General features: G+C 44.4%; 1 protein-coding gene across 9 annotated transcripts in view; it reads right to left on the bottom strand.

Moving 5' to 3' along the window:
• Positions 1–27,271, bottom strand: part of SOX5 (SRY-box transcription factor 5) — a 783,822-nt gene that overhangs the window by 178,741 nt on the left and 577,810 nt on the right. For 8 of the 9 annotated variants that reach the window (XM_082238845.1, XM_082238846.1, XM_082238847.1 and 5 more), the window contains 2 exons: positions 22,564–22,736; positions 19,307–19,375 (listed from right to left, as the gene is read on the bottom strand). In XM_082238845.1, coding sequence (XP_082094971.1) covers positions 19,307–19,375; positions 22,564–22,736 — 242 coding nt within the window. Of the gene's footprint in view, positions 1–11,954; positions 12,063–19,306; positions 19,376–22,563; positions 22,737–27,271 lie in introns of those variants that run through there. The other variant, XM_082238851.1, reaches the window with a different exon arrangement.

Raw genomic sequence — 27,271 nt, 5'->3', positions numbered from 1 at the left:
GTCCATACTTAACCTAAAACTGTTCTTAACCTGAAGCACCACTTTAGCTAATGGGGCCTCCTGCTGCTGCCGCGTCGTTGGAGCACGATTTCTGTTCTCATCCTGAAGCAAAGTTCTTAACCTGAAGCACTATTTCTGGGTTAGCAGAGTCTGTAACCTGAAGTGTATGTAACCTGAAGCGTATGTAACACTGTACCTGGTTGTAGCTTCTTGCTTTACTCCTGATAAGACAATTGGACCCCACTGGATCGCAAGTCCCTTGAGTGAGGGCTGGGCTGTAGCAGCAATCCCCTCATTTTACCATAACAGCATTAGAAGAAAACCAGTGAGTATCCTAAACTGCATGATGAAGATATTCCAGAGGGGGACACACACACACACACACACACACACACCTCGAAATCTAGACAAATGCAGCTTATTTTTTAAAAAAACTTAGATCTTTGTTCCCAATGTACTTCAAAACATAATCTGGTAATCACTTCTACTCCCACCCCACCTGACAACAATGGAAAGGAGAAAGTTATACTGCACAAAGTGATTTTCATTATTTCAGCAGCAGGAGATTATAAGAATAACAGCACATTAGTGGAAGATTTGCATGCGAGATCGTCAGAAAATCATGAGTGTTGGCAGCCAACAGACTGGCGAGGTTCCATGCCAGCTATGTTATAAGTTATTGTCACTTCTGGTTCTTCCTTCTTTGAAGCGTTATAATACACGCCCTTTCCATGAAATATGTGTGTGTGGCGGGGGGGGGGGAGGAATCATACAGCACTAACACAATCACATTCCTGGAAGATTTGATAATCCAAATCTCACAAACCTTTTTTTGAAAAAAAAGAATAATGAATGAGGGTAAAAATAATCTTTAAGGGGGAAAAGGGGAGAAAAATCATAGCTGGAAGGGACCTCAAGAATCATCTAGTCCAACTCCTTGCAATTCGGGAATCACAACTGAAAAGATATGAAGTAGAGATGATCTCAGATGGCTATAGATTTGGAGTATCCCAAATAAAAGAAAGCCAGCGAAACTGAAAGAAAGCATTCAGAAAATACAGACTTCTAGGAGGGTGGCATATATTGGGTCAGACTAGCTATTGGTCTAGCTATTGGTGCTGTCAACTCTGAGTGGCAGCTGAATTTTGCAGGATTCATGACAGACAAGAGAAAGTACATGGGGGAAGATTCCACTGAATTGTTGCACTAATGGGAGCCAATGCAATAAGACCCACAAGTGCAATGGGACTTTAATAATAACATAATAATAAAATTGTATTTATATCCCGCCCTCCCCAGCCGAAGCCGGGCTCAGAGCAGCTAACAACAGTAAAAGTAACACAGTTTACATAAAATCACAATCAATTAATTGAAATACATTCTAAAATCAGTTCATTCTAAAATCAATTCTGAATCAAATTAATGGCAACCACTGGGCTAGAGTTCTGTGAGGATTACCAAAGGAGGGGGTCAGGCTGTGCCCTGGCCAAAGGCCTGGTGGAACAGCTCGGTCTTGCAGGCCCTGTGGAAAGATGTCAAGTCCCGCAGGCCCCTAGTCTCTTGTGACAGAGCGTTCCACCAGATCGGAGCCACAGCTGAAAAAGTCCTGGCCCTAGTTGAGACCAATCTAACCTCCTTGAGGCTCGGGATCTCCAAAGTGTTATTTGTGGACCTTAAGGTCCTCCACGGGGCATACCAGGAGAGGCGGTCCCGTAGGTACGAGGGTCCTAGGCCTTTGCCTCCTCTTCCTCCCCATGTGCCCCTCGTCTCCTCAAAGCTGCTTGTGAGGGCGAGGAGAAACCCCAGAATTGGGGGTGGGGGCAGGAGAGGTGAGATGGTTCTGTCTGACAAGTGAAATTGCAAGCACTGAAGGAATGGCTGCCTTAGCACCATGTTGAATTCCAACTGGGGTGGTCTATCCCAACCCTACGCTAAGGATTGAACCTACAACCTCCTGCATGCAAAGCAGAGGCTCTGTCACTGAGCCACACTGCTCCCCTGTTTGCTTTCCTTCCAAGAGTCGTCATGATGCAGAAGCCATGCAGGACACAGGGAGAGAAGGGACGTCGGGGCAAGGTAGAAAAGAGGCCTCCAGAGTCTAGTATATTAGGCATGGGGACCTCAAGCCAAATAATCACCTTGTGCCTATTTTATAACAGGCTTCCTCAACCTCGGCCCTCCAGATGTTTTAAGACTACAATTCCCATCATCCCTGGCCACTGGTCCTGCTAGCTAGGGATGATGGGAGTTGTAGGCCCAAAACATCTGGAGGGTCGAGGTTGAGGAAGCCTGTTTTATAGGATGAGAAAATCTGCCTAAGGCTACAGCACTGGAAGAAGAAGAAAGCCAGGGCAATTGAATGCAAGAGGATGCATTTGAGTTGACAGCCAAATCATAAATCCATAAGAGCAGGATGGAGGGGAGAGAGATTGAGTTTCCTACAACTTAATTGACAGTTTAGGGGAATAAAGAGATTATATTTCTTGAGCCACACTGAGATATGCAAAAATGAAGAGGCTGGTGCGTTGTGGGATATCTATACAGTTGACGCGCTCTTCCATAATCTAAGTGAAGACCAGGAAGGAGTTCAAGGAAGTGTCCTTCTCCCTCTAAGCGTTTCACTTGCCTTCTGAAACTGTAAGAACCTTAGCGATAAGGACCAAATTCCCTACCCTAATCTGCAATTCTACAGAGGGGCTGGGGGTGGGGGGAGAGAGAGGATTTGGACAAATAAGCTCAGGATCTTAAGGTCCACTTTTCACAAGGACTGGAGAGAATTAGATCTGAGTAGGTTTATCTCAGTCAAACTTCGGTAAATGCAGTTACCTTTTCAAAAATAATAATAATTATATATATATATATAATATAAACCTACATTTTAACCAGGAAAGTTAAATCCCCTCTTTTCCTGTGAAAGACTCAGATAAGTTTGTCCCTCTTTGCTGTCTCCCTTTTCCAGGTATTATGTCACTGCACATTAGTACGTGTCAACACACCGTGACTTTGTCCCCCTGCTAATGCAGCAGCTCAGAAAACATGGAGCCTGACAGATGATTTCAGAGCGTTTTCTTTTCTCGCTTTTCTGTAACCAGGCATTTTTATCCTTCCTCGGTTCTGACATTTCCATTGAGAGACAGTCCCAACAGGAAGGAAATCAGCCTTTCAAATGCAAAAGGAACTCCTCAAAGTGGCACACAGCCCTGACGCTCATTCTGGGGGCAGGTGGGATTTGGGTGTCACTCACGCAGCTCCCCTGCCTAGCCGCATCCATGCACCGTCTTGATAAGTTCCTTGGTCTCCACCAACACCGGCTTCTCCTTCTCCCCAAGAGAAGGCTAATCCCAACACCACATGAGGTGCCAATAATATGACTGCAGGGGGCACAGCAACAAGACGGAAGTTGAGAAGAAGCAAGTCCGAGTCACAAAAGCATGTGGAATCTGCCGGCTTCTTAGCCAGTTTGGGAGCACACCTCCCGCTGTTGACAGGGTGATGTACAGGGCTGGGTATCCATCCTTCACCTTGTACGGGATCACATGAAGTGATCAAGGCTGGATTACTGCAATGTGTTCTATGTGGGCTTGGTCTGGAAGCTCTAGCTGGTGCAGAAGGTGGCAGCCAGCCCGCATATTGGCCGACAACATGAGACACAGTTGTTACATGACTACACCATAGTTTGGAGGTTCTAGCAGGGGAGCGCAGCTCTCGTATACCCTTGACCGAAGAACGGTACACTCCTTCTGTCTGGAATGGTCGTCCTCTTCCACCGAGTGCGCAGCTTTGGGAGGGAGGCACATGGAGCGGTGAAGGAGGAAGGGAACACCCGCCTAGCCAGCCAGATCAGCCAAATCAACCCTGTCAATCAATGGGGTGACAAATGTCGCAGCCAGATCGCCCTCACACCCCACACCATTGTTAAGCAATAGATGCCCACCTACTACCGAGCAAGGTTCAGAGTCCTCATATTGATTCACAAATCCCTGAACAACTTGGGTCCATGGAACTTTAGGGAGTTCCCAAACCCTTTTATCTCAGCTCCGTCACTGAGAACATCTGTGCGAACATCACTGGTCACCCCCAGAATTGGTGAGACATGAAGCTGACCCCTTTGTGCCATTGGCCCAGTCCTGTAGAAGACTCTTCCAACAGTTTCAGCAGGCACCTTCTATTGTCGCTTTGAAACATTTTGCTGAATTCGCAAAATGTATGCATTTTTTAAAAAAATAAAAGAATAAATCACCCTGAGCTTTGTGTAAGCACTTCTATGATCACGGGGCCAGACCAATATATTTTGCTGCCTGAGGCAGAGGACAAGATGGCGCCCTCCCATTCTGCATATGAAATCCAACTGGGCTGGCCAATCTTCCTTCAACACTGGTGATGGGGTGGCACCCTCTACCCCACCTGGGAACAGCAAGCTAATTTAGGGAGTGCAGGGTGGGCATATTTAAGGGGCTCCTGGAGGAATGGTGGGGAGCTTTCCCCTGCCTCTCCAGCTTCTACTGCATGAGGTGGATTCCCCAATCTGCCTAGGGTTGGCACTGCTGGAAGATCTCCCTCTACCCTGATTTTTTTTAGAAGATTAATCAAATCATCATCATCATCATCATCATCATCATTATTATTCAGAAGGGTCTTCAGTGATCTGAGTGATGCTCTTATTCATTCTCATGTGCTTATAATACAGTTGCCACAGCGTTTGTTCATTTATTTGTGTAATGTCCTGCATTTTTTTGATCGGATTGTGAAAACCTGTAAGTTAGGTGGCAGGTTATTTGGAAATGTAGCCTAACATTTATTTGGGAGGTGCTTGTGTGTGCATTTGTGGCCTGATTTCCGCCTCTGATATTAGGTTTGGTGAAGCACCATTGAAGAACAATGCTTCAGAACCAGAGGGGGTACAGCAATTTGAATTCAACACCAACATTTGTAGCGTGTCTTGCGCTTTTACCCATTACTACCTGTAAACAAGCTAATGGTAGCATACTAAGCCATCCCAGCTTGTATGAGGATAAAATGTAGGTCTCTCTCTGTGTGTGTCCTCCTCCACTCTCCTCAGCGATATCAACATATTTTCCTGCACTGGTTTTCAAGATGCTGAAGTATTTACTCCCAATTCCCTGGAATGTGCCAAAGTCCCCCCCTCAAACCTGTTTGACCCCCGTCATCTGCTGTTGCTTCAATGCCACTTTCCCAGTGGGGGTCCATTTCTCCTTACCAGTGACCCCAGGTAATCAGGAATTGCATGGTTAGTTAGCTGGCACCATAGGTACCAACTCCTAGGGGCCGAGCGTTTTTGCCCCATAAGAAAAAATAAAATCAGGGGGTGGAGGAGGCCAAGCACAGAGCCAAGTGTGGCATGGCTTTAGTGGTCAGTGGCTACTCTTGCAGTGTAAGGGAAAGATGGCAGCAGGAGAAGGAGGTTGAGTGCCAGCGAGGAGGATCTACCAGCCACTGAAGCTGTGCTGCTGCCGAGTTCGGCTCCTCCCCCTGGCTCCTCCCAATGTCCTGACATTGCATGGGCAACATCATGCGCACATCATTGCCCCTTCAATCTCCTTCGCAAGTTGGCGCCTCTGTCGGGCACTATGCCGCTATGCAGGTGTCACTACATGCTAATGACACCAAGGGGGAATGGAGCCAAGTTAAAATGGGAGCCATGTTTCCTGGACTGGATCAGAGGGTGAACTGATGACATTGCTAAGAGCAGAGAAATGCTTCCTAAATAGGTGAACGCTCTTATCTTCACACCACAAGTGGGGTATCTTTAAACGCCGATGAGGTGTTTTTTGTGTGTGCAAAAATTGCCTCCCCTTTTGGTTTAGCCCTAAACATTATGTTAATCAGTAACGTTTTGTTGTCATCTTGGATCTAAGACTTTAGAGATTTTAAACAGCACTGATAGGGGCAATGGATGCTTCATCACACCAAGTCAGACCATTGGGCTCATCTGCCTCAGTACTGTCTGCAGCAAATATCTACAACCTTTTCAGACCCAGTACTCACTTTTCACATGCATTGGGGGATCCATTTCTTAATCTTTCACCATACAGTGGTACCTCAGGTTAAGTACTTAATTCGTTCCGGAGGTCCGTACTTAACCTGAAACTGTTCTTAACCGGAAGCACCACTTTAGCTAATGGGGCCTCCTGCTGCCGCTGCGCTGCCGGAGCCCGATTTCTGTTCTCATCCTGAAGCAAAGTTCTTAACCTGAAGCGCTATTTCTGGGTTAGCGGAGTCTTTAACCTGAAGTGTATGTAACCTAAAGCGTATGTAACCTGAGGTACCACTTGTATATTTTCATGGTGGTAGTGCTCCTGTTGCAACCCAGCTTGAAGACCAGTGGTCTACAGCAACTGGGCCCCCAGCCCTACCTGCAGATGCTCAGGATTGAACCTGGGTCCTTCTCCACGCAATTCATGTACTCTATCACTGAGCTAGGACCCTTCCCCATAATAGATATTGGGGGGGGGGAGGGAATGGACGTGTGGGCGGGATAAAGTCTGCAGACCATTTGTTCTGTTTTTAGATTTAGCTAGGGTGAGGCACAAGGATAATTGAGGGAAGAGCAAGAGGCCGAGAAAGACTTAAGCAGCGAGCATGAAAGAAGAAATCGAAGGCATTTGTGTACACACAAATTCCATGTGCAATTTGGCATCGTTGCCACAAAGAAGAGTTTAATCAAAAGTCTCCAAGGAGCCACCACAAAGGAAACCGTTGTGTTGCCAGCTCTGGGGTAGTGAAAGAAACACCTGCTATGTACAACAAAGGGAAAGGCAGACAATAGCCGGAGAAGAAAAACCTGAAGCAAACAATGAGGCTTGAGGCGGCCACTTTCTCTATTCTCCCTATTAAGGTGCAGTCCACAGCCTGCTTACTCTGGAGTATTCCCAGTGAGCTGAATAGAATTACTTAGAAGTAAACCATTCTTGGCTTCAGCAGAGAAGTCCAATATTTGAGATAAGCTTAGCAATAATGCAAATGTGTTGGATATCAACAGCAAAAGCTCCAGAAACCAGGAATCTTAAATCCAAGGGCAGATAATATTTTTACTCGGAGCCACCCAAAAAACTCTGCTAAGTTCAGAGCAGATAGTACTCTACTATTTCTCTGCTGTTTTTCATAGGTCCCCAAATGTGCTTCTCAGGTCCCGATTGGCTCCCAACCTTACACCTCTGGTCAGACCCACACTGCTTCTGCTGCCACTTTTTCAAATATGGTTGGAGGGATTTTGAAAATGCAGGTTGTAGTCTTAAGGATCAGAAGCATTTTTTCAAACAAACAAATGCACATTTAAGCAGAAAATCTGAGGATCGCATGCCGTTGCCATCAAAAGCAACCAGAACTGCAAGTACTACTTGACTATAGCACTGGTGGGGAAAGTCAGACCCAATTGCAGCCCTCCAGATCTCTCTATCTGGACTCAGAACTGTCCCAGGCCATAATCCCTCTCTCCAGGCCACATCTGCCACTGGCCTGGCCTCTCATCCTGAGTATTTTTGATAGAATCCAAGAGTTGGAAGGGACCCTATAAATCATATAGTCCAACTCCCTCCAATACAGGAATATGCACCCATCAAACCTGTGACCTTGCCGTTATCAGCACCATGCTCTAACCAGTTGAGCTGATGGGGCCTTGGTCTCCTTGAACTACTGTACAAAGGTAACATTTACATCAGTTACTCAATTACCCACTTTTGCTTCTGGCCCAGCCCAGCCCAGACGGTGTCTTTGGAAGATTGCCTAGAAGAGAATACCTCCCTTGGGTTTAAAACATTTTCCACCCCTAGGCTATAGGTTGCCCACTAATGGCTTGCAATGGACTTTGGTTCTTAGGATGGCTCCATGTGACTGCAGCAAAATTCAGTTGGTGGCTTTGCTCCATCCCTCAGGTGTGGACTCCCTTAGGTTGACTCGATTGTTTTGAAAAAGACAGAAAGCTATTCCCTTCCAGGCGACAATGAGATCACCACTATTTCAAGCCGCTTCTCCCTTTCCAGATCCAAGCATGATCCTCCTGTGTGCCTGGATAGTGCAGGATCTAAGTCATTATAACTGATTTGGCAACTTCGTTGTACAGCTTTTATTATACGCACCTATTCTGATGACAGATGAATATTTTTGGAACCACCTTATTTCTATAGTTTTATAAAGGTAAAGGGATCCCTGACTGTTAGGTCCAGTCGCGGACGGCTCATCTCACGTTACTGGCCAAGGGAGCCAGTGTACAGCTTTTGGGTCATGTGGCCAGCATGACTAAGCCGCTTCTGGTGAACCAGAGCAGCACACAGAAATGCCGTTTACCTTCCCACCGGAGTGGTACCTATTTATCTACTTGAACTTTGTGGTTTCGAACCGCTAGGTTGGTAGGAGCAGGGACCGAGCAACAGGAGCTCACCCCGTCATGTGTATTCGAACCGCCGACCTTCCGATTGGCAAGTCCTAGGCTCTGTGGTTTAGACCACAGCGCCACCCACGTCCCTTTTCACCCATGTTCATAGAATAATACAACTGTGGAGTTGGAAGGGATCCTGAGGATTGTCTAGTGCAACCCCTTGTAATGCAGGAATGTGCAGCTGCCCCCATACAAGGATCGATCCTGCAACCTCAGCATTATCAACACCATATTCTAACCAACTGAGCTGTTCTAAGTAGTTTTTAAATGTGGTCTAATATTGCATTTTAATGTTAATAGTGTGTTTTAATTGCTATAACCTGCCCTGGGACTTTAGGGTGAAAGGCAGGTAATAAATGGTAATAATAATAATAATAATAATAATAATAATAATAATAATAATAACCTTTATTTGCTATCACTGCAAAGTTCAAAGAATGCCAGACACATCTGCCACATTGCAAAATAAAATCCAACACAACGAAACAAACTCTCACTCCTGTCAAATTGGATAGTGCCTCCCCAACTGGTAATTCAATTACAACTCATAAAAAGAGTAGCAATGGGCACAACCCATCTCAAGAAGGGTGATGCGCCAGGGGAAACCCACAATGCTACAGTCAACAGTGCTGATGACTCAGTAGGTGGTACCAATACATTTCCAGTGAATCACTCTGGAGAACTTCTCCTAGCACTTGGTCAGCAATGAGGCTGGAGTGAGATGTCAAAACAGACTGCCCAAGCCAACAGATGGAATTCAAGAGAATACCCGGCATTGTTTCTACGGGGGATGGGCAACTTCTCAACTTTTGCAGACCATTTTATTCTCCAGATGCCAGTCTGCTGACCAGCAGTATATTTTGTAACATGAACCGACTTTCACACAGACTCTATTAAGAAAGCAAGCAAAAAGCCATGGTCTTCATTTTGGGCAGCCCAAAACAAACAAAATCATAGCATAACATTGCATGTACATGTGTAGGAGTGTGTGGTGGTGACACCATGGCTAGGGAACAGTCCAGACATGGTATGCAAAGGAAAATCTGATTCCACCCTACTGGGAATGGGGGGAGTGGACCAAGCCTGTGATGCACCTCTGCCGTGCACCCAAAAATCATAGTTAGTCAGAATTTCAACAGTGCAGTCCTAACTCCTAAACATCTGTGGCAGTGGAGGCCATTTCCATGCATCAGACAGTAGGTAGTTCCATTCCAGGCTGCAATGTAGGGTTCAGTGACCACATGTGAGAGCAAAATTTGGAGGGTCACAGGTTCCCCACCCCTGTGTACCTGAAGAAGCATCTCCACCCCCATTGTTGAGCCTGGACACTGAGGTCCACCTCTGAGGGTCTACTGGTGGTTCCCTCACTGCGAGAAGTGAAGTGCTTTAGAATCATAGAATCATAGAGTTGGAAGAGACCACAAGGGCCATCGAGTCCAACCCCCTGCCAAGCAGGAAACACCATCAGAGCACTCCTGACATATGGTTGTCAAGCCTCTGCTTAAAGACCTCCAAAGTAGGAGACTCCACCACACTCCTTGGCAGCAAATTCCACTGTCGAACAGCTCTTACTGTCAGGAAGTTCTTCCTAATGTTTAGGTGGAATCTTCTTTCTTGTAGTTTGGATCCATTGCTCCGTGTCCGCTTCTCTGGAGCAGCAGAAAACAACCTTTCTCCCTCCTCTCTGTGACATCCTTTTATATATTTGAACATGGCTATCATATCACCCCTTAACCTCCTCTTCTCCAGGCTAAACATGCCCAGCTCCCTTAGCCGTTCCTCATAAGGCATCGTTTCCAGGCCTTTGACCATTTTGGTTGCCCTCCTCTGGACACGTTCCAGTTTGTCAGTGTCCTTCTTGAATTGTGGTGCCCTTTTGTTTTTGTTGGAAGCCACCCAGCCCGTTAGGTGGGGGGGAAATAATAAAATAATAAAATAATAAAATTATTGATGATGATGATGATGATGATGATGATGATGACTAAAGTGTTGGACTGAGACCAAGAAGACCAGGGTTCAAATCTCACCTTAGCCAAAAAAGCTTAATGTGACCTTGAACCATTGCCTGTCTTGGTTTCATCTACCTCACAGGTTTTCAGGTGAGGATAAAATAGAAAGGAGAACATGTACAACACTCTGAGTAATTTGGTGGAAGTGTGTGGCAATAACAATAACATTCATTTATTGAAAGCAAGGTGGGGGAAACCTGTGGCCCTCCAGTGGTTATTGTTGGACTCCAGTTCCCATCAGCCCCAACCAGCATGGCCCAATGTTCAGCATGATGGGAATTGTAGTCCAGCAACATTTGGAGGGCCACAGGTTCGCCAGCCCTGATCTAGAGTGATGAATGGGGGCGGGGGTGGGTTGCCCTGACAAAGACCCACAAATGCTATCGAAACCCCAGTAAATCGCGCATAAACCCATGACCGTTATAATGATGTTCTCCTTTCCGGGAAAACACTGCAATGTTGCGCGGCGATTTGTCTGTTAAATTGAATCTTTGCCTCCAGATAGCGAGATAGATGGATACAAAGTTTATTTTGAAACGTCTCCCGGTGCCTTGCGAGCCTGACTGATGTGAGATGTTATTTTGAGCATGCCAACGCATCTGAATGGCTCAGAGTCCTTTTCTTTTTCGGCGCGCATTCCTTGATAAGTGGCAAAGCTCCCCACTTATCAGTCACTCAAAGTGACTGCGGCTGTCAGTTGTGTACAAAGCGCAATCAGTTCCGAAGCAGAGACACCGGCATTTTTCTTCTCAGCTTGAAGCAAACACGTTTTGACTGCTAGTCATTCAATTTTAAAGCATCGTCAATTAGGGGCGGACGGAGATATAAAGAAAACACATCCTAAACACCTCCACCAGCCAGCAGTAAAAAAATTTATTGTTATCTTGCCTGAATCATCTCTTTTTTTCCTCCCTTTCTTCTTCTCCTTTTTTTTTACCTCCCCTCAGCAGAAGCTGCCTTTTTTGGCTTCCGAACAAAAGGGCTCATGACTCCACATTCTCCACATGGATGAGACGCTGATCATATGGCGAACTAATGTTCCCCTTAGTAGGTCAGCTCAATGGACAAGGATGCTTTTCTTTCACTCGTTGGCACCCGTGGCTTCGTGCTGCGCCTTTCCATATGTGCAGGCACACAATGGCAAGAAATCATAAAAGGGATTCTTAAAAAAACAAAACCGCACAAATACCCCAACCCCCCTCTTTCACAAACACACACTCACTCGCTGGAATAGAAACATAAGAGACAGTCTCCTCTTGCTAATCTACAGCCCATCACCTTATTGCAAAATAAAGGACAAGGTGCAAAAGTAAACAACACACTTTCATGATATTACAGAGCTGGAATTCAAGGGCCATCTGGTTTAACCCTTGTGCCCCAAAGGGAGAACCCTACCATCACCCTATGCACACATACAAGGAGTGATGTGCTGGAACTTGTCCTGAAATTTCTTGAAAGCTGTCTTCTCCTGTGAAAAGGGATCCCATTTCCATGCCTTGTTCTCATGGCATTTCATTAGAATTTCTATGGGTGTGGGGTTCTGAGCTTACCTTATCTTTGCATGATGGTGCTCTGTGTCTTGCCAGTAAACATTCCTTCAGCCTCCCTGGCTGCTTGCACTTCCTGATCTGAAAACACCCCATGGGAGGAGTCACCTCCCCTGAGCTTTCATTGAAGCCTGGGCACCCAGGGAGGCTACAGAGTGCAGACTATTGGTCAAACCATTTACAGAACGAAAAGGACACTCGCAAAGGTCTGCTTCAGAATGAAGACACACACAACATGACACCTGCATCCCCACCCATGAGAATTTATCTCTCCTTTAATAATTTTAAAATGCAATTTCCTTTCTTGTTAATTGATGCAGAGAGAGAAAATGCGGGAGAGTCTTTTTTGGAACAACAATGCTGGCAAACACAACGAAATTCATTGGAACTGGGACCAAAAAAGGATATGCCCTCCCTGTAAAAGGAGAAGAGCGGAGTCCATGAAGAAGAAGAGGAGGAGTTTGGCTTTGATATCCTGCTTTATCACTACTCGAAGGAGTCTCAAAGCGGATAACATTCTCCGTTCCCTTCCTCCCCCACAACAAACACTCTGTGGGGTGAGTGAGGCTGAAAGACTTCAGAGAAGTGTGACTGGCCCACAGTAACCCAGCAGCTGCATGTGGAGGAGCGGAGACGTGAACCCGGTTCACCAGATTACGAGTCTACCTCTCTTAACCACTATACCACGCTGAACAACTTACAGAATGAACAGTTCACTGGTGGCAGTTGATGGTAGTGGTGGCAGACCACTGAGAGGACAAACTAAGTGGAGGCATCAGTTTACTTCCCCCTGTACCACCAGGGCTTTTTGTTGGAAGGCAAAACTGCAGGGAATTAGGTGGTCTCAGAGAACCAGTCTTGGGCTGTGTTTTTGTAGTAAGTTCCACAGAGTTGTATCCAACAAAGTTGTCCTGTTAGTGCAAGGACTTTGGTATGCCAAGAAGGACTTCCTTTCCTCCTCCTCTCTCTGTACACCCCTAATCTGGAGAGTTGGGAGAAAGCTCAGAATAATTTTGGGGTGGGTGCAGGGTGCACTGTGCAAACATGCATGGGGAGAAGAAGTCCTGTTGCATAGGCAGAAGTACATGTGCTAACAGGTCAACTTAGATACAGCCCATAAGTCTTCTACCCTGTCTCAGGTTGGGCAACTCACCACTCAAGGGAGCCACCAGCTTTCACATGCAGAATCCAATTGGATTGACAGTTGGATCTTATTTCAATACTGATGGCGAGACAGAATTCTCCACCAGACCTTTAGCCAGCTGGCCAGATCAGCTGGCCCAGGAATGGCTGAAGAGTTCAAGAGGAGAAACTGCTGACTGATGTTGTTGCCTCAGCTTGCCTAATGGTAGGGCAGGCCCTCTCTGCTTCTAACATGCTTGACAACCAAGCCTGCCACTTGCCCCTCGCTCGCTAGGATGGGACTGTGAGGAGCAGACAGCATTCAGAACCGGTGGACAAACAGATGATGGCAAGGATAGATTCCTGAAGCATAGTCATCTCTTTGGGTGCACAATATTCAGAGCAGCTGACATGTGGTTCCCAGCAGACTCCTTGCCGGACAATTCTCAAGGCCAAACCCATTTCATCTCAACCCTGAGAAAACTAAAATTCTAAGTGGTGTCTGAGTGAGTTTTGCAACCGATCTCTACCCTGACACTCACTATCCCCTAAAATGCAAAAGAAAGGAGTTTAATCACGATAAAAATCAGGAAGAAAACTTTTAAAATTTGGTCCAGTTTTGAACTAATAATAGAGTCCTCTGCCACTAACAGAGAGGAAATGAACTATTGAGTCCTTTTGGGGAAGGGGAGAGAGACAATTTTTTAGAGGTTTTGTTTTTAGACGGCAGTCCGTCCCTGTTGTTTGCAAAAGAAAAAAGAAAAAAAGGTTGCAAAGTCGTGGGAAAAGCATTTGATGCAGCTCCTTTTGGGGCCTTTCTGAGTGCATCTGGTATGCTGCCGATTCCAAGTCACGTGGAAACCGGCAGCTGCTCCTGACACAGGGCAAGAAACTATCCTGAGTATATCAAAACCCTGGAATGGTGGACATCACCTCTGACAAATTCATGAGATTTGCAGCAGGTGAGTGGACCAGCTAAGGGCAGTTTTTGCTGATGAAGTAGCAAAGGCTCCACTGCAGTGTATAGCTTGTGGCTTTCCAGCAACTGTGGCTCAGTGGTTTCCATGCACAAGTACCCAGGCTCAGTACCCAGGAACTCCTGGTAGGACTAGGAATATCCCCTGCCTTGGAGGCTTAGAGAGCCATAGCTAGTCAACATAGACAGTACTGAACTAGATGGTTGCAGGTTCAATTCCCATATGGGAAGGTTGCATGTTCCTGCCTTTCAGGGGGTTGGACCACATGATCCTCAGGGATTCCAACTCTATGATTCTATGCCCAATGAGTCTGACTCCGTGGAAGGCACTTTCCTAAGGAATCACATGCCACGTGAGAGAATTAAGTGAATTCTCAGCTAGCGCCACTCCTGAGAAGGGCAATGCCAAATTAAGAACTGCTGCATAAATTCAGTTAATTATGTTGTCTTTTGTTACTGTATCTTGATATATTTTGAAGCTTTGTTTATGATCTGCTTTTGCGGCTCTTATGCATTTTACTTGAGCGTATTTATTTTGCTTACATACACTGTTTTCATAGAAGCAGAGGATTGTAGAATTGGAAGGGACCCCAACCCCCCGCAAAGCGGGAATCACAGCTAAAGAATCCCTGACAGATGGCTGTCCAACCTCTGTTTAAAAACCTCCAGCAGCGAAGGAGAGCTATTTAGAGAGAAGTTTCGAGATATTTATTGCTGTATGATTATTTTACTCGAAAGGTGGAATTGTGATTAGTAGTGTTAGTAGTAGACGCAGTAGAATTCTTGTTGTTGATTTGTTTAGCACCTTCTATAGAATGCTAAAGACAATGAAAAACAGTTAAAAACACAAAATTGCACCTTATTTTTTTAAGAAAGCTAAACCTATAAAAGGTAGATACTCCTGGTAAAGACTCATTTATCCAACTCGGAAAGCCTGCGGGTACAAAGATGTCTTCAACTGCTTCTGGAAAGTGCAGCTAAAGAACACCTGTCATATCTCAGCAGGAACGCTATTCCACAGAACAGTGGCAGCGACACTAAAAGGCCTTTTCTGAACTACTGCGGAGAGAGCTTCTGAGATTTTTTTGAACTTTCAGGAGAAACTCTCCCACAGGCTGCAGTGATCTGCTGCGTGTATAAAAGTGTAGAGGGGTTTACTTATTTCAGCAGAATGTGAAATTTGCATTGTATTTCTTTGTTTGGGGGGGGGGGAGAAAAGACGTTGATTTTCTTGTGGTTCACATATGCCAGCCACTTAAGTGATTTCGGTTGAAATATGAAGCAGCACACAAGTTAAATAAATAATCCACTTGCCTTTTTACTAGTTCAGGACCAAAACTTCTCAGCTGGGAACTTTCAGCCTTAACTGATTGTGTGTGTCATGAAAAACAAGGGGTGAAACTGGTACCTTAGAAGCTGCCGTAGAACTGTAGAGTAGGAAGGGACCACAAGGGTCATTTAGGAAGGGACCACATGTATTTGACGTGTCTGGCTTTCTCTGAAGAATCCTGGGAACTAGAGTTTGGGGTGCTGGGAAGAAGACTTTGAATTTGATATCCCGCTTTATCACTACCCAAAGGAGTCTCAAAGCGGCTAACATTCTCCTTTCCCTTCCTCCCCCACAACAAACACTCTGTGAGGTGAGTGGGGCTGAGAGACTTCAAAGAAGTGTGAGTAGCCCAAGGTCACCCAGCAGCTGCATGTGGAGGAGCGGAGACGCGAACCCGATTCACCAGATTACGAGTCCACCGCTCTTAACCACTACACCACACTGGCACTGTAGCTCTGTGGGGGTAAACTACAATTCCCAGGATTCTTTGGGGAAAGCCATGTATTTTAAATCCATGGTGAAAATGAAGCCTTCATTGGGAATGGTGGATTTTGGGGAACAAATGTGTTGTGTGTTTTGGCATATTGTTTAGAAAGCCTAAGATAACAGGGTGGCTTTTTTTCAAGTATAAATCCTCATCAGTCCGTGCTAGATTATTTTTTTTTAAAATAGTATTTCTAGTAAAATATTATCAAAGGAAATTTCCTCTCCTTGCAGAATAATTTATCCAAAATTGCTATGACTTTAACAGACCTTACAGAAAATTGGCTCGGGTAAATGGAATTCCTTTTTTCACTGGAAAAATAAGACACATTTGTTTCAGCATCTTAATCATTCAAATGCATGATAATTAAGCAGCAAGCCTAATCTTACAGAGTTGTTTCCTCACTTCTGGTCAACTTTCTGGGCTTGGAAGCAGAAGTAATGGACAAGAAATGGACCCTCCTCTATGGGAACCTGTAAGTTACCTCTTTTGTCCATTTATCGGCTCATGCGGGACCAACATGGATAGCTGGCCCTGATGAATACTTGCGGTTCCCGACCCCTATGGTTGCAATTTCATGGGCAGTCATTTAATTTTATCCTGATTCTAATTTTTAAGCTGTATTTTAATCAATTGTTTGATTGTGTTTTAATGTATTTGACATTTGATGTTAGCCGCCCTTAGCCCGGTCTTGGCTGGGTAGTTGTGTGGGTCTTTGACAACATGTGTGGGGTTACATCTTAAAGGCTTCTCACCATCTCTGGCTTCTTGCACATTTTATGAAAGCAAGCTACAATTCTCAGGATGCCATTTCCGGCATAGATACTTGCAGTGAACTCAGACTTGAATTACAGTATCTGTGGACAACCCATCAGAGAACACTGAGGCTGCTAGGAAGCAGCCCCTCTGATTCTAGATTTCCTAGAAAGCAAGAATTTATGTGGGTGGTTCTGCCCTGCTAGTGAGCCAGAGAATCAGGTTCCAGCTTCACCAGTTCAAGCAGGAAAGCTGACAATGGAGATGCCCAAGAGGTCTGGACTCGGCACATTTCTATGGGAAATGGCCTGATCCATGCCTTTCAGCCTAATGTGTGGATCTGGAATTTAACAGGTCAACAAGATTTCACACTTCTCTGAAACCTGATTCCCAACAGTTGAAATGTATTCAAGTATGAATTTAAATATGGATTCAGAGAAAACAAACCTTTTAAGAGAAACTACACACACACGTGTATTTAAATACATTATTTGGAGAGGTGTTTTTTTAAAAAAAATCATCTGCAGATTAATGTGGAAATGTAATGGAAATTTGAAAAGTAAAAATAGGTGAAGTTGACATGAATCAGAATCAGAAAGATTTGCCTATGCCTAGTTAAACCAATAAACAAGATGATGTAAACTAACTCTCTCTCTCTCTCTCTCTCTCTCTATATATATATATATATATATATATGGTCAGGAATTGTTTTATTTCAGAAACACAAAAATGAACATTAGTGTGGAACATAAGATAAAGGGGTAAAGGGACTCTTGACCATTAGGTCCAGTCATGGCCGACTCTGGGGTTGCGATGCTCATCTCACTTTATTGGCCGAGGGAGCCGGCATACAGCTTCCGGGTCATGTGGCCAGCATGACTAAGCCGCTTCTGGCAAACCAGAGCAGCGCACAGAAACGCCGTTTACCTTCCCGCCGGAGCAGTACCTATTTATCTACTTGCACTTTGCCGTGCTTTCGAACTGTTAGGTTGGCAGGAGCAGGGACCGAGCAACGGGAGCTCACCCCGTTGCGGGGATTCGAACCGCCGACCTTCTGATCAGCAAGTCCTTGGCTCTGTGGTTTAACCCATAGCGCCACCCGCGTCCCAGTGTGAAACATATTTATCAATAAACTCATAACCACAAATACTCAAAATAATCACTGCTAGGGTGAAATAAAGTTTAAGGTAGGTTGGGAAGTTGATAGGTTAAGGGAAGATACAGTTAAAGGGAAGATACAGTTAAAGGGAAGTGCTACTTCTCTAAGTTCTGTTTGAACCCTGTTCTGTTCTGAAATACAATGCCAGCTTTGGCCACAGATGATAGATTATGGACTGATTATGGTCACAGAAGCATTTGCTCTATGTAACAATTAATGCACATACCAATCTCTTACTTTAAAAATAACTAGGTGTTTTTTTTTTAGAAAGAAAAGTTCCACTTTTACAGAACACGATCAAAAAGATTAAGATGAAAACAACCTTGATAACATCTATTACAGATTCAGCCCAAATCTAAATCAGATCTCAGAGTCTTCAGTCCAATCCAGTTAGGAGCATGTGATAACTGGAAGTGGAATTGTGCAAACAAGACTGAACTGCTGCTGTTAGAAAAGGAAAGCTGGGAGCTGGTTTTAATCCCCACTGCTCTCCAGTTCTCAGTGAAGAGGGTTATTGCTTATGGCATGGCTGGGACTATGCGTGTAGAGTCCGCTGGAGCCTGCACATGTTGTTAGATCACACCGTCTTTATATCTAGTAATCATCCATCAATGTCATCTCACACCCTTCCTGGAGCATACTACATTCTAACATATGAATCTCCACATGAACAAACCAACTTCCACTCCTGTGTGAAATTAGGTGCTTAAAAGCAATGAACTTGTTTACAGAGACACAGCCCCAGCCCAAGATGTTTCGCTGTCTGAGATGATGGACAAAATGGCACTTCTACCCCCACCTCCCGGCTGGACTGCTGTTGACCCTTACTTCAACATTCGAAACAGGGCAGTATGCAACACAGCTCTGAACTCTTAACACCTCTCTGCCTCCTCCACCACTCCCCAGCATCTGCTGCCTGAAGCAGTTGTCTCATTGCGCCTAATGGGAGGACTGGCACTGCAAATAGCCATTTTATAGTTATATCTATAAGAAGTCCTGCAGCTCCTTTAAATACTAGTAATAAGAAAGCCACCATGCTTTCATAAACGGCTAACTCTCCAAGCCCATTTTTCATGCTTTGTTTGTACTAACACACACACACACACACACACACACACACACACACACACACACAGCAAGATAACAACAGGACTTTTGTAACAGAAAAAGGTTGGGGTGGTTTCATGTCCATCATCTGGAAAGCACAGAAAGAGGGGCTTGCAGCTCACCCCAGCTGGTTTCATGAGGGCTAGGAACACATTTTAGGACAGCAAGCTATGGTTCTCAGGGTGCCATTTCTGCACAGACACTTGCAATCAGTTCAGACTTGTGTTACGGAGTACAAGGGCAGGCATACCAATATACACACAGCAACATCCATAGATTTGGAACCAGCATCAATCTACTTATACTCAGATATGGTTGCCTATTTATTGATGGCAATAAATTATTGAATTTGGGGTAGTAGAAAAAGGCACAAAGAGAGACAGAGAGAATAAAAACAATGGATAGACTCAGATTCTCTGACCTGGATCTGTTGCTGGAGAAGGTTGATTTTGTGTTGCTGCTGCAGGAGCTGCTGTTGTTGCCTTGCAATCTGTAGGGTCAACACACAACAGTACTTAACAGGAGTCTAATTTGCAGTCTGAAAAGGCACATTTGCCCGCCTCCATTTAGACCTTTGCCCACAGCTGGTCCTATCCAAATAAAGACAATGAACACTTCCACTCTGTCACCAAATGTATTTAAAAAAACATGTTTAATGGCACTGTCTCCTATGCATAACTGTTAGAGTAGGAATGTGGGTCTTTTGCACATAATAATAGTGAATACTTCAAAATAGAAGCAAAAATACATTGTGCCTAAATGCCACCTGTCCCTTTAAGGTGGTCTCATTTTTATTTTATTTATTCAATTTATACCCGGAGGTCTCATAGTGGGCAGAGGGTTGGCTTTGTGTATTTGCAAGTATTTTTTGTGTGAATGTGTTTGCTTATCATGTGTTTTCATTTAAACACATGGCTTTGGTCCTAAACGGCCTTGGCCCAGTATACCTGAAGGAGCGTCTCCATCTCCATCGTTCAGCCCGGACACTGAGATCCAGCGCCGAGGGCCTTCTGGTGGTTCCCTCATTGCAAGAAGTGAGGTTACGGGGAACCAGACAGAGGGCCTTCTTGGTAGTGGCGCCCGTCCTGTGGAACGCCCTCCCTTCAAATGTGAAGGAAATAAGCAGCTATCTTTTTTAAAAAAGACAACTGAAGGCTTAGGGAAGTTTTTAATATTTAATGCTGTATTGTTTTTAACACTTGATTGGAAGCCGCCCAGAGTGGCTGGGGAAACTCAGCCAGATGGGCGGGGTATAAATAATAAATTATTATATTATTTAGGCTCATGCTCCTAAACATGTCGTAAGTCTGGCAGAAATGACTGGCAGAATCCGAGATCAGGGAGAAGAAGTGGTGGAAGAAGACTGGAAGAAATTTAAAGACTATTTGCAGAAATACTGTAAAATTAATGAATATTAAAGGGATGTTGGATTGAAAATAAGTGGTATTGGTAAAAAGATTAATAAGAATATGTAAATACAGATTGACAATGGTTGGAAATATATAGTTATAAATAGGTTAAGATATTAAGTAAAGATAAATGATAGAGGGTAAGGATTTGCTGAATTAAATATTTGAACTGGAATACAAAAAAGGGGTGTGTGAGGAGGTCAGGAAACAAGTAACTGAAATATAAGACATGAAAATATTGATTCTTTTTTTCTTCTAACTTTCTTTTTACTTTTTATGTATTTTGTCTTTGTATTTCTGTATCTCTTTTTCTTTTATTATTGTTATTCTGTTCTATTTTCTATCCTTAATTCTGTAACTTTTTATTGTTTGTAAAAATTCTAATAAATATATTTTTTAAAAAATAAAATAAACATGTCGTAAGTCACTTGGAGCTCTTTTTGTGTAAAGAGTGAGTAATGTGTAATAATAATAAATCACAAATCCGACAAAGACAGGAGGGCAGAGTCGTGGAGTCAGGTCAGGGAATAGCGGGGTGGCGGCGCTCCGCCTCCCCGCTATCCCCCAAGCTTGTGGGGCTAGACCAGGTCCGGGAATAGCGGGGTGGCGGCGTTCCGCCTCCCCGCTATCCCCCAAGCTTGTGGGGCTGGCGGGGGGGGGGGAGAGAAGCAAGCTTGCTTCTTCCTCCCGCCAGCCTCCAGATCAGGTCGGGGAATAGCGGGGTGGCGGCGCTGCGCCTCCCCGCTGTCCCCCGAGCTTTTGGGCTGCAGGCTGCTGCCCGCATGCCTTGCAGATAGCTTCCTGAAGCCTGGAGCGCGAGAGGGGTCAGTGCGCACGGACCCCTCTCACTCTCCAGGCTTCAGCGAAAGCCTGCATTCGCCCCATAGGAGGCACACACATTTCTTATAGGGTGTCCTGTAGGGTGAAAAATACGGTAGACTGATCCCTGTATTGTATAAATATAAGTTCGTAGGGAGGCAAAAATAAATTATATAAGAAATATGTAACTGTGCGGTATAAAGTAATGGATAGATAAAGTACAGTGAGATTAATTGGAAGTCAGTTTTAAATTTCTTCTCTATAAGTTTTATAATTGTGTTCAGTATCAGGAGTATGTATTATGGTGATTATATTAATCTTGTATCTTATAGTGTGGTGGTTTGTTGGATTTTTCTGTTACTTGTTTGTTTGATTGTATGTTTGTTTACTTGTATGTATGTTTTCTCATAAATGCATTTATTTTAAATTAATAAAAGTAAATTAAATTAATTAAAATAAATTAATTAAATTAATTAAAATAAATAAATAAAGTATTTGAGGGGGCATCCCCCTAAGTTGATGGGCATTGCCATTCAAATGGTGTGGGTGGGTGTGCCACGTCACATGGTCAATTACACAGGGTTGGGTTTACCTGCCCCGTCCCAATATTTTTTTCAAGTTGGCACCTCTGTCATTTATACTGTGTCCATACAGGCTACTAATCCTGATGGCTGTGCTTCATTTCCCCTGCCAGAAGTGCTATGCTTCTGAATACCAGTAGCTGGAAACTACAGGAGGAGATAAGGCTCTTGCCGTCAGATCTTACTTGCGCACTCCCCATTGGCTTCTGGGTTGACAGCTGTGACCAGCATTCCTGAAATATACTGGGAGCCGAGTGTGGATTTCATGCTCTTTATTCAGCTCATAGTAGTGAGGAATGCAAGTTTTTCCCAAATGTCTGCTTTATATACCATATTTACACAATGGGCCCCACGTGATTGGCTAATTCTGGGATTCTCCTGTAGGCCAATCAGGTTGCGGATTAACTTCCACCAGGAGTTGGATTGGGTGGCTCTTGCGGACCAATCAGACTGCTGCATTCTGGATCCTATTGTTCTAGGACCAATCAGACTGCTGCAGTCTTAATCCTATTGTTCTAGGACCAATCAGACTGCTGCATTCTGGATCCTATTCAGCTCAGTATATAACAATTCCATAATGTGAAATGCTTAAAGTTGCTAATTTGTGTGTGTGCATGCGCGCGCGCGCACACACACACACACACACACACACACACACACACACTCTCTAAGTTAACTTTTCATTCATTCCCTGCTCCCCATTCTCCCAATAAATAACTGAACTAATTCCTGGGCTCGGATCCTGCAATATTTCACACCTCCTTAAAATAAGGATATGTTAATGGAGTGTTACTATTCTCCCCCCCCCCACACACACCCACTAAAGAGGGAGACTAGATTAAAAGTCCCTTTTAATAATAATCACTCACCTGTTCCTGTTGCTGCTTGGCCAGCTCCATTTGCTGGCGCTGCTTCTCAATTTGCGAGGCCGCCAGCTTCTTCTGCTCATCGTGAGCCGCCAACAGCTGCTCCCGCAAACTGGTCAGCTGATTGATCATGCCCATGAGCTGCCTCTCTTTCTCAGCTAGGCTCTCTGGAGTCCCTGAGCATCATATGGTGACAAAAGGTAAGGGGAGGAGGGGGAAGAGAGAGGGGAGAGAGAATGAGAAGCAAGAACTGGGTACCATTCCAAGAGGACAGCTCCTGTAAGGCACAGCAGAAAATGCATCTTGCCACACAGGCATATGTTCGGGAGACTAACCCATTATTTACTTATTTACTCAAAATATTCTGTCCTTGTCTTTGCTGTTCATCCAAGTGTCCTGATCGAGAAATACTTGGGCAATAACAGTGGCCTCCCTGTACGACGGCGCTGTGCCAAAATCTGCCTCCCAATTTCTCATTAAGTTTTCCTCCCTGGAAAAAGCAGCTTTCATTTTTTTGTGTCTCATTTTCAGGACACTTGGTTGGGTACATGGTTTGGACTTGTTTTATCACTGTGAAGTAGGTGTATGTGTTTCTCTCTCTCTCTCTCTCTCTCTCTCTCTCTCTCTCTCTCTCCATGAATCATTCTTCAGCACCCTGTAGCCTCCCTGGTTGCCTGCACTTTCTGACCTGAAGAAGAAGAGTTTGGATTTGATATACCGCTTTATCACTACCCGAAGGAGTCTCAAAGCGGCTAACATTCTCCTGTCCCTTCCTCCCCCACAACAAACACTCTGTGAGGTGAGTGAGGCTGAGAGACTTCAAAGAAGTGTGACTAGCCCAAGGTCACCCAGCAGCTGCATGTGGAGGAGCGAACCCAGTTCACCAGATTACGAGTCTACCGCTCTTAACCACTACACCACACTGGCTCTCCCCAAGGGCTTTATATCTCACAGTGGCTTCCTCTTGGCTGTAGCTGTAAGGTTGGCACCTGGGGAGGCTGCAGTGTAGAGAGACAAAGATGCTCACAGACACCCAGAGGCATTAACTTCCAAAGAAGAATGGATGTGCCAACGTTGCGCGTGTGACATCAAGACGTCGGGAGGAGCCAGGGGCAGAACCAAAAGCAGAGGCAGCACAGTTTCAATGGCTGGCTGCTACTCCTGCCGCCACCACTAGCCAGGGGCTGCTTCCCTGCTCCTTCTGCTCTGGGGCAGGAGGAGAAGGAGCCAGCCCCTGAAGCCACACAGCGCTCAGCTCCACACTTGGCCTCCTCTGGCACCTTTGAGCACTAGGGACCCCCAGCACCCTCCTTTTGTTGAGGGCCAAAAGGGCTCAGCCCTAGGAGATGATGTCCCTGCACACAGTTTTATGTGACCTTGAGAAACTTATTGCCAGGGAAAAACTAAGTTGATTCTCAAAGACAAGTCAGCAACACAAAATCAACAATAAAAACAAGCTTAAAACTAAAAAACAAACCAAGACATAGAAATAACAAATATAATTGCCAATAGCTCATCAGTCAAAAAACCCAATTGTTTCAAATTATCCAAAATTACCCCTGAAGGCTTGTTGGAAGAAACAAATTTGTGCTGCCTGACCAAAGCCAAGAGGTCTTCCAAAAGGGAGCATTCCATTGTTTATGTGTCATATTGGGTCTGGATGAATGTGTCAATTGCAGTTTCTTTCAGTTTCTCATTTTTCCAATCTTAAATTCTCCACATTTCCTCATGAAAATCTTCATGAAAGCCAAGGCCTTCTGAACTACATTGTCAAGTGTTAGAGGGGGAAAGACCTGTCCATTTTAGTTTCTTCCACTTTGAAAATCTGTCAGCAATTTAGCGTGAATAAACACATTTTTGTATGCTTTTTTTCTTAATGTCCACAATTTTGCAATTTTCCTAATATAATGCATTTTAATGTTATTTTCACTAATGTGTACATCTGAAGCACACTGCCCCCCAATATATGCATTTTTTATAAGTCCTGGTTGGAAAACTGCATTGCAAAGTTCAGTTAATTTTTGTAGGATGGCTGTGTTGTGGTTCTCATATTGTTTCAGAAAGTTCAAATTTGATAGATATGGATTTTATCCGTGAGCAATTGGGCCTGATCTGGCCCACGGACCTTAGTTTGCCGACCCCTATGTTAGGGCATTATTGCCTAAAGAGTGGTTGCTGCATACAATGACTGTCACCACATAGGAGTCATGGAATTTCGTTTCTGTGTCAGAAATTCATCTCTCCTCGTACTACGCAGTCCTCATGACGTCTGCTAGAAATGCAATCAGTGGGATGAAACTATAACACTTTATTTACAGTTTCCCCAAGCTTTGTGTGAGAGAAAGGGAACAGCGCCGCATGGTAAAATATTAAGAGAAAGGGAGGGAACCCTTCTAATTTGCAGTTTTCACTTCAAACGCCATCGGAGACCAAGGCGTCGTTGCCGCAATGTGTTTGCCACCTGGACACGCAATTAGACTGAAGTGTCTGTTACAAGTCTTTGCATCCAAAGAGTTGTTATGCAAAAGGAATTAGCAGCTCCCCCCACCAAATGCTACAGCTGGAATTCTCCTAAAAGGGCAATTCCTCAATTTCAAGATCAGCTATACAGAAGCAGTTACACCATTGGCCTTCATGTCATAAAACATGTTTGATGTTATATAAATGCTTCGGCAGGGAGATAAGTAACAGCACGTAGAACAGAGAAGTGGAAATCTGAAGAGAGAAGAAATGCAGAATTTGAGCTGCATGTCAAGACAGAAATTGCCAGCAGACCCAAGGCAATTCACCTTCCACTTCTGCAGAAGAGACCTTTCCACACACGCAAAATCCATTTCTTAGCATGCAATAATAGCTGTGTTCCTGCATGCACCACAGATTCCAATGGTGTGATCTGCGATCAACTTTGACCTTCTGAAAAATATACGTAGCCCCCTTAATCTACCTGGGATGCGTATGAGAAAAGATAAGACAGTCTGTGGAAAAACCTGAAATCACGGAAGTCAGAGTGGAGTTAAAATGGACCCACTGCCACTCCCCCTCTAGTAGCAAATTGGCTGGTCGTGTGCCGATTATTCTGAAGGTGAAGTAGGGACACACACACAAAAATAAGATAGTGGTTTCTGCAGGAGATTACCAAGGAATTAAGTTTGGATTTTTTAAAAAAAAGTTAAGAAAGTGCTTGTTTTTGTGTGAAGCTGGTCCTAAATTTGAGCCCTTTAATGCTAAGGGGAGATTTCACTGGGGTGGGAAAGGAGGAAAGGTGTATTTTCCCATTCTTTCTCTCCTGAAGCCTCCCCCAACCCTGTGAGACCCCAAAACTGCTAGAAGACTTCTGCATGGGATGGGCACTTATACATCAGCCCAAAAGAGATGTTGGGAGACCAATATTCTCCCCTCACAGAGCTACTGTTATTAGAGATCCCCAAGAAGAGAGGTTCATTGCTAAACCACTCTGGAAACTGTAGCTCTGTGAGGGAGAATACTGGTCTCCCCACAACTCTCAGCACCTATAACAAACTACATTTCCCAGAATTCTCTGCAGAGGAAGCCATGACTGTTTGAAGTAGCATGATACGGCTTTAAATACAGAAGTGCAGATGGGGCCCATCCGCTATTCCACACTGATGCAGTTCCATCTAAAGTCAGCCACTTTGACTAAGTCCCAATGTAATAAGTTTGATCAAAACTAACTTAAAGAGTCCCATTGCCTTCAATAGGACTTAGTTATGGCTACATGTAGCTGGATCAAGTCTGGTTTATTTGTTTATATGTTTATTAAATGTATGTATTTATTTAATGTTGATAGCCTTAGAATCAAGGGCTTGGATGATGATGGGCATTCAGCTTTTCTTTTTTAATTTTAAAATATCTGTACCGAAATTCTGTTTTCATCAATATGTTAGGCATATGTTCCTGGATTCAAACATACAATCAGTAACAGCCAACTACATTTAATTTTAAAAAGTGTACCATTTCAAACAACAGTAATTAATTCCCTGCATCATTGCAGGAAAACGGGGATATAAATTAGTAGCAGCAGTAGTTGTATTTATTCAATTTATATACCACGCTTTACAAAACAGCAATGATAAAAACATCATAAAAACCATACTGATGGACAGCCTAGTAGCAAAATAGTCACAATAATAACAGCCCTCCCCCTACACACTTTCATGGCCAAAGGCCTGGGTTAAAGAGGAATGTTTTTGCCTGCCTTCTAAAGACATGTAGTGACGGCACCGGGCGAGTCTATCTGGGGAGAGCATTCCACAAATGGGGAGCCACCACAGAAAAGGCCTGTTCTCTTGTTGCCACCCTCCGAACCTTTCTGGGAAGAATGACATAGAGAAGAGACTCAGAGGACAAGTGTAGGGGCTGGGTCAATTTGTATGGGGGAGAGCCAAAGTAAATAAAGAAATATATAAATGCAAAGTAAATAAATAATACGCAAATAAACAAAGAAGCCAAAGATGCAGATCAACTTAAGAAAGAATAAAAATGACAGGTTGAAATATTTCTTTTTTTAGTTACCCAAGCTGGCTGCTAAAATGCCAAGTTGCACACACATGCGCCTCTATGCCAACGCAGGCACACAGCCCTCCAGTGCGAACAACTCAACTATCAAAACGAGACTTTATTTTTTAACTGAAAGGGGGAAGGCGCACCAAGGCTTAATGTATTTGCAGCCAACCAATTGATTGGCAGGTTG

This window comes from Podarcis vaucheri (assembly GCF_965113315.1).
Source record: "Podarcis vaucheri genome assembly, chromosome: 10".
In the NCBI taxonomy this organism is placed as follows: Eukaryota; Metazoa; Chordata; class Lepidosauria; order Squamata; family Lacertidae; genus Podarcis; species Podarcis vaucheri.
This window is presented reverse-complemented; position numbering and strand designations above follow the sequence as displayed.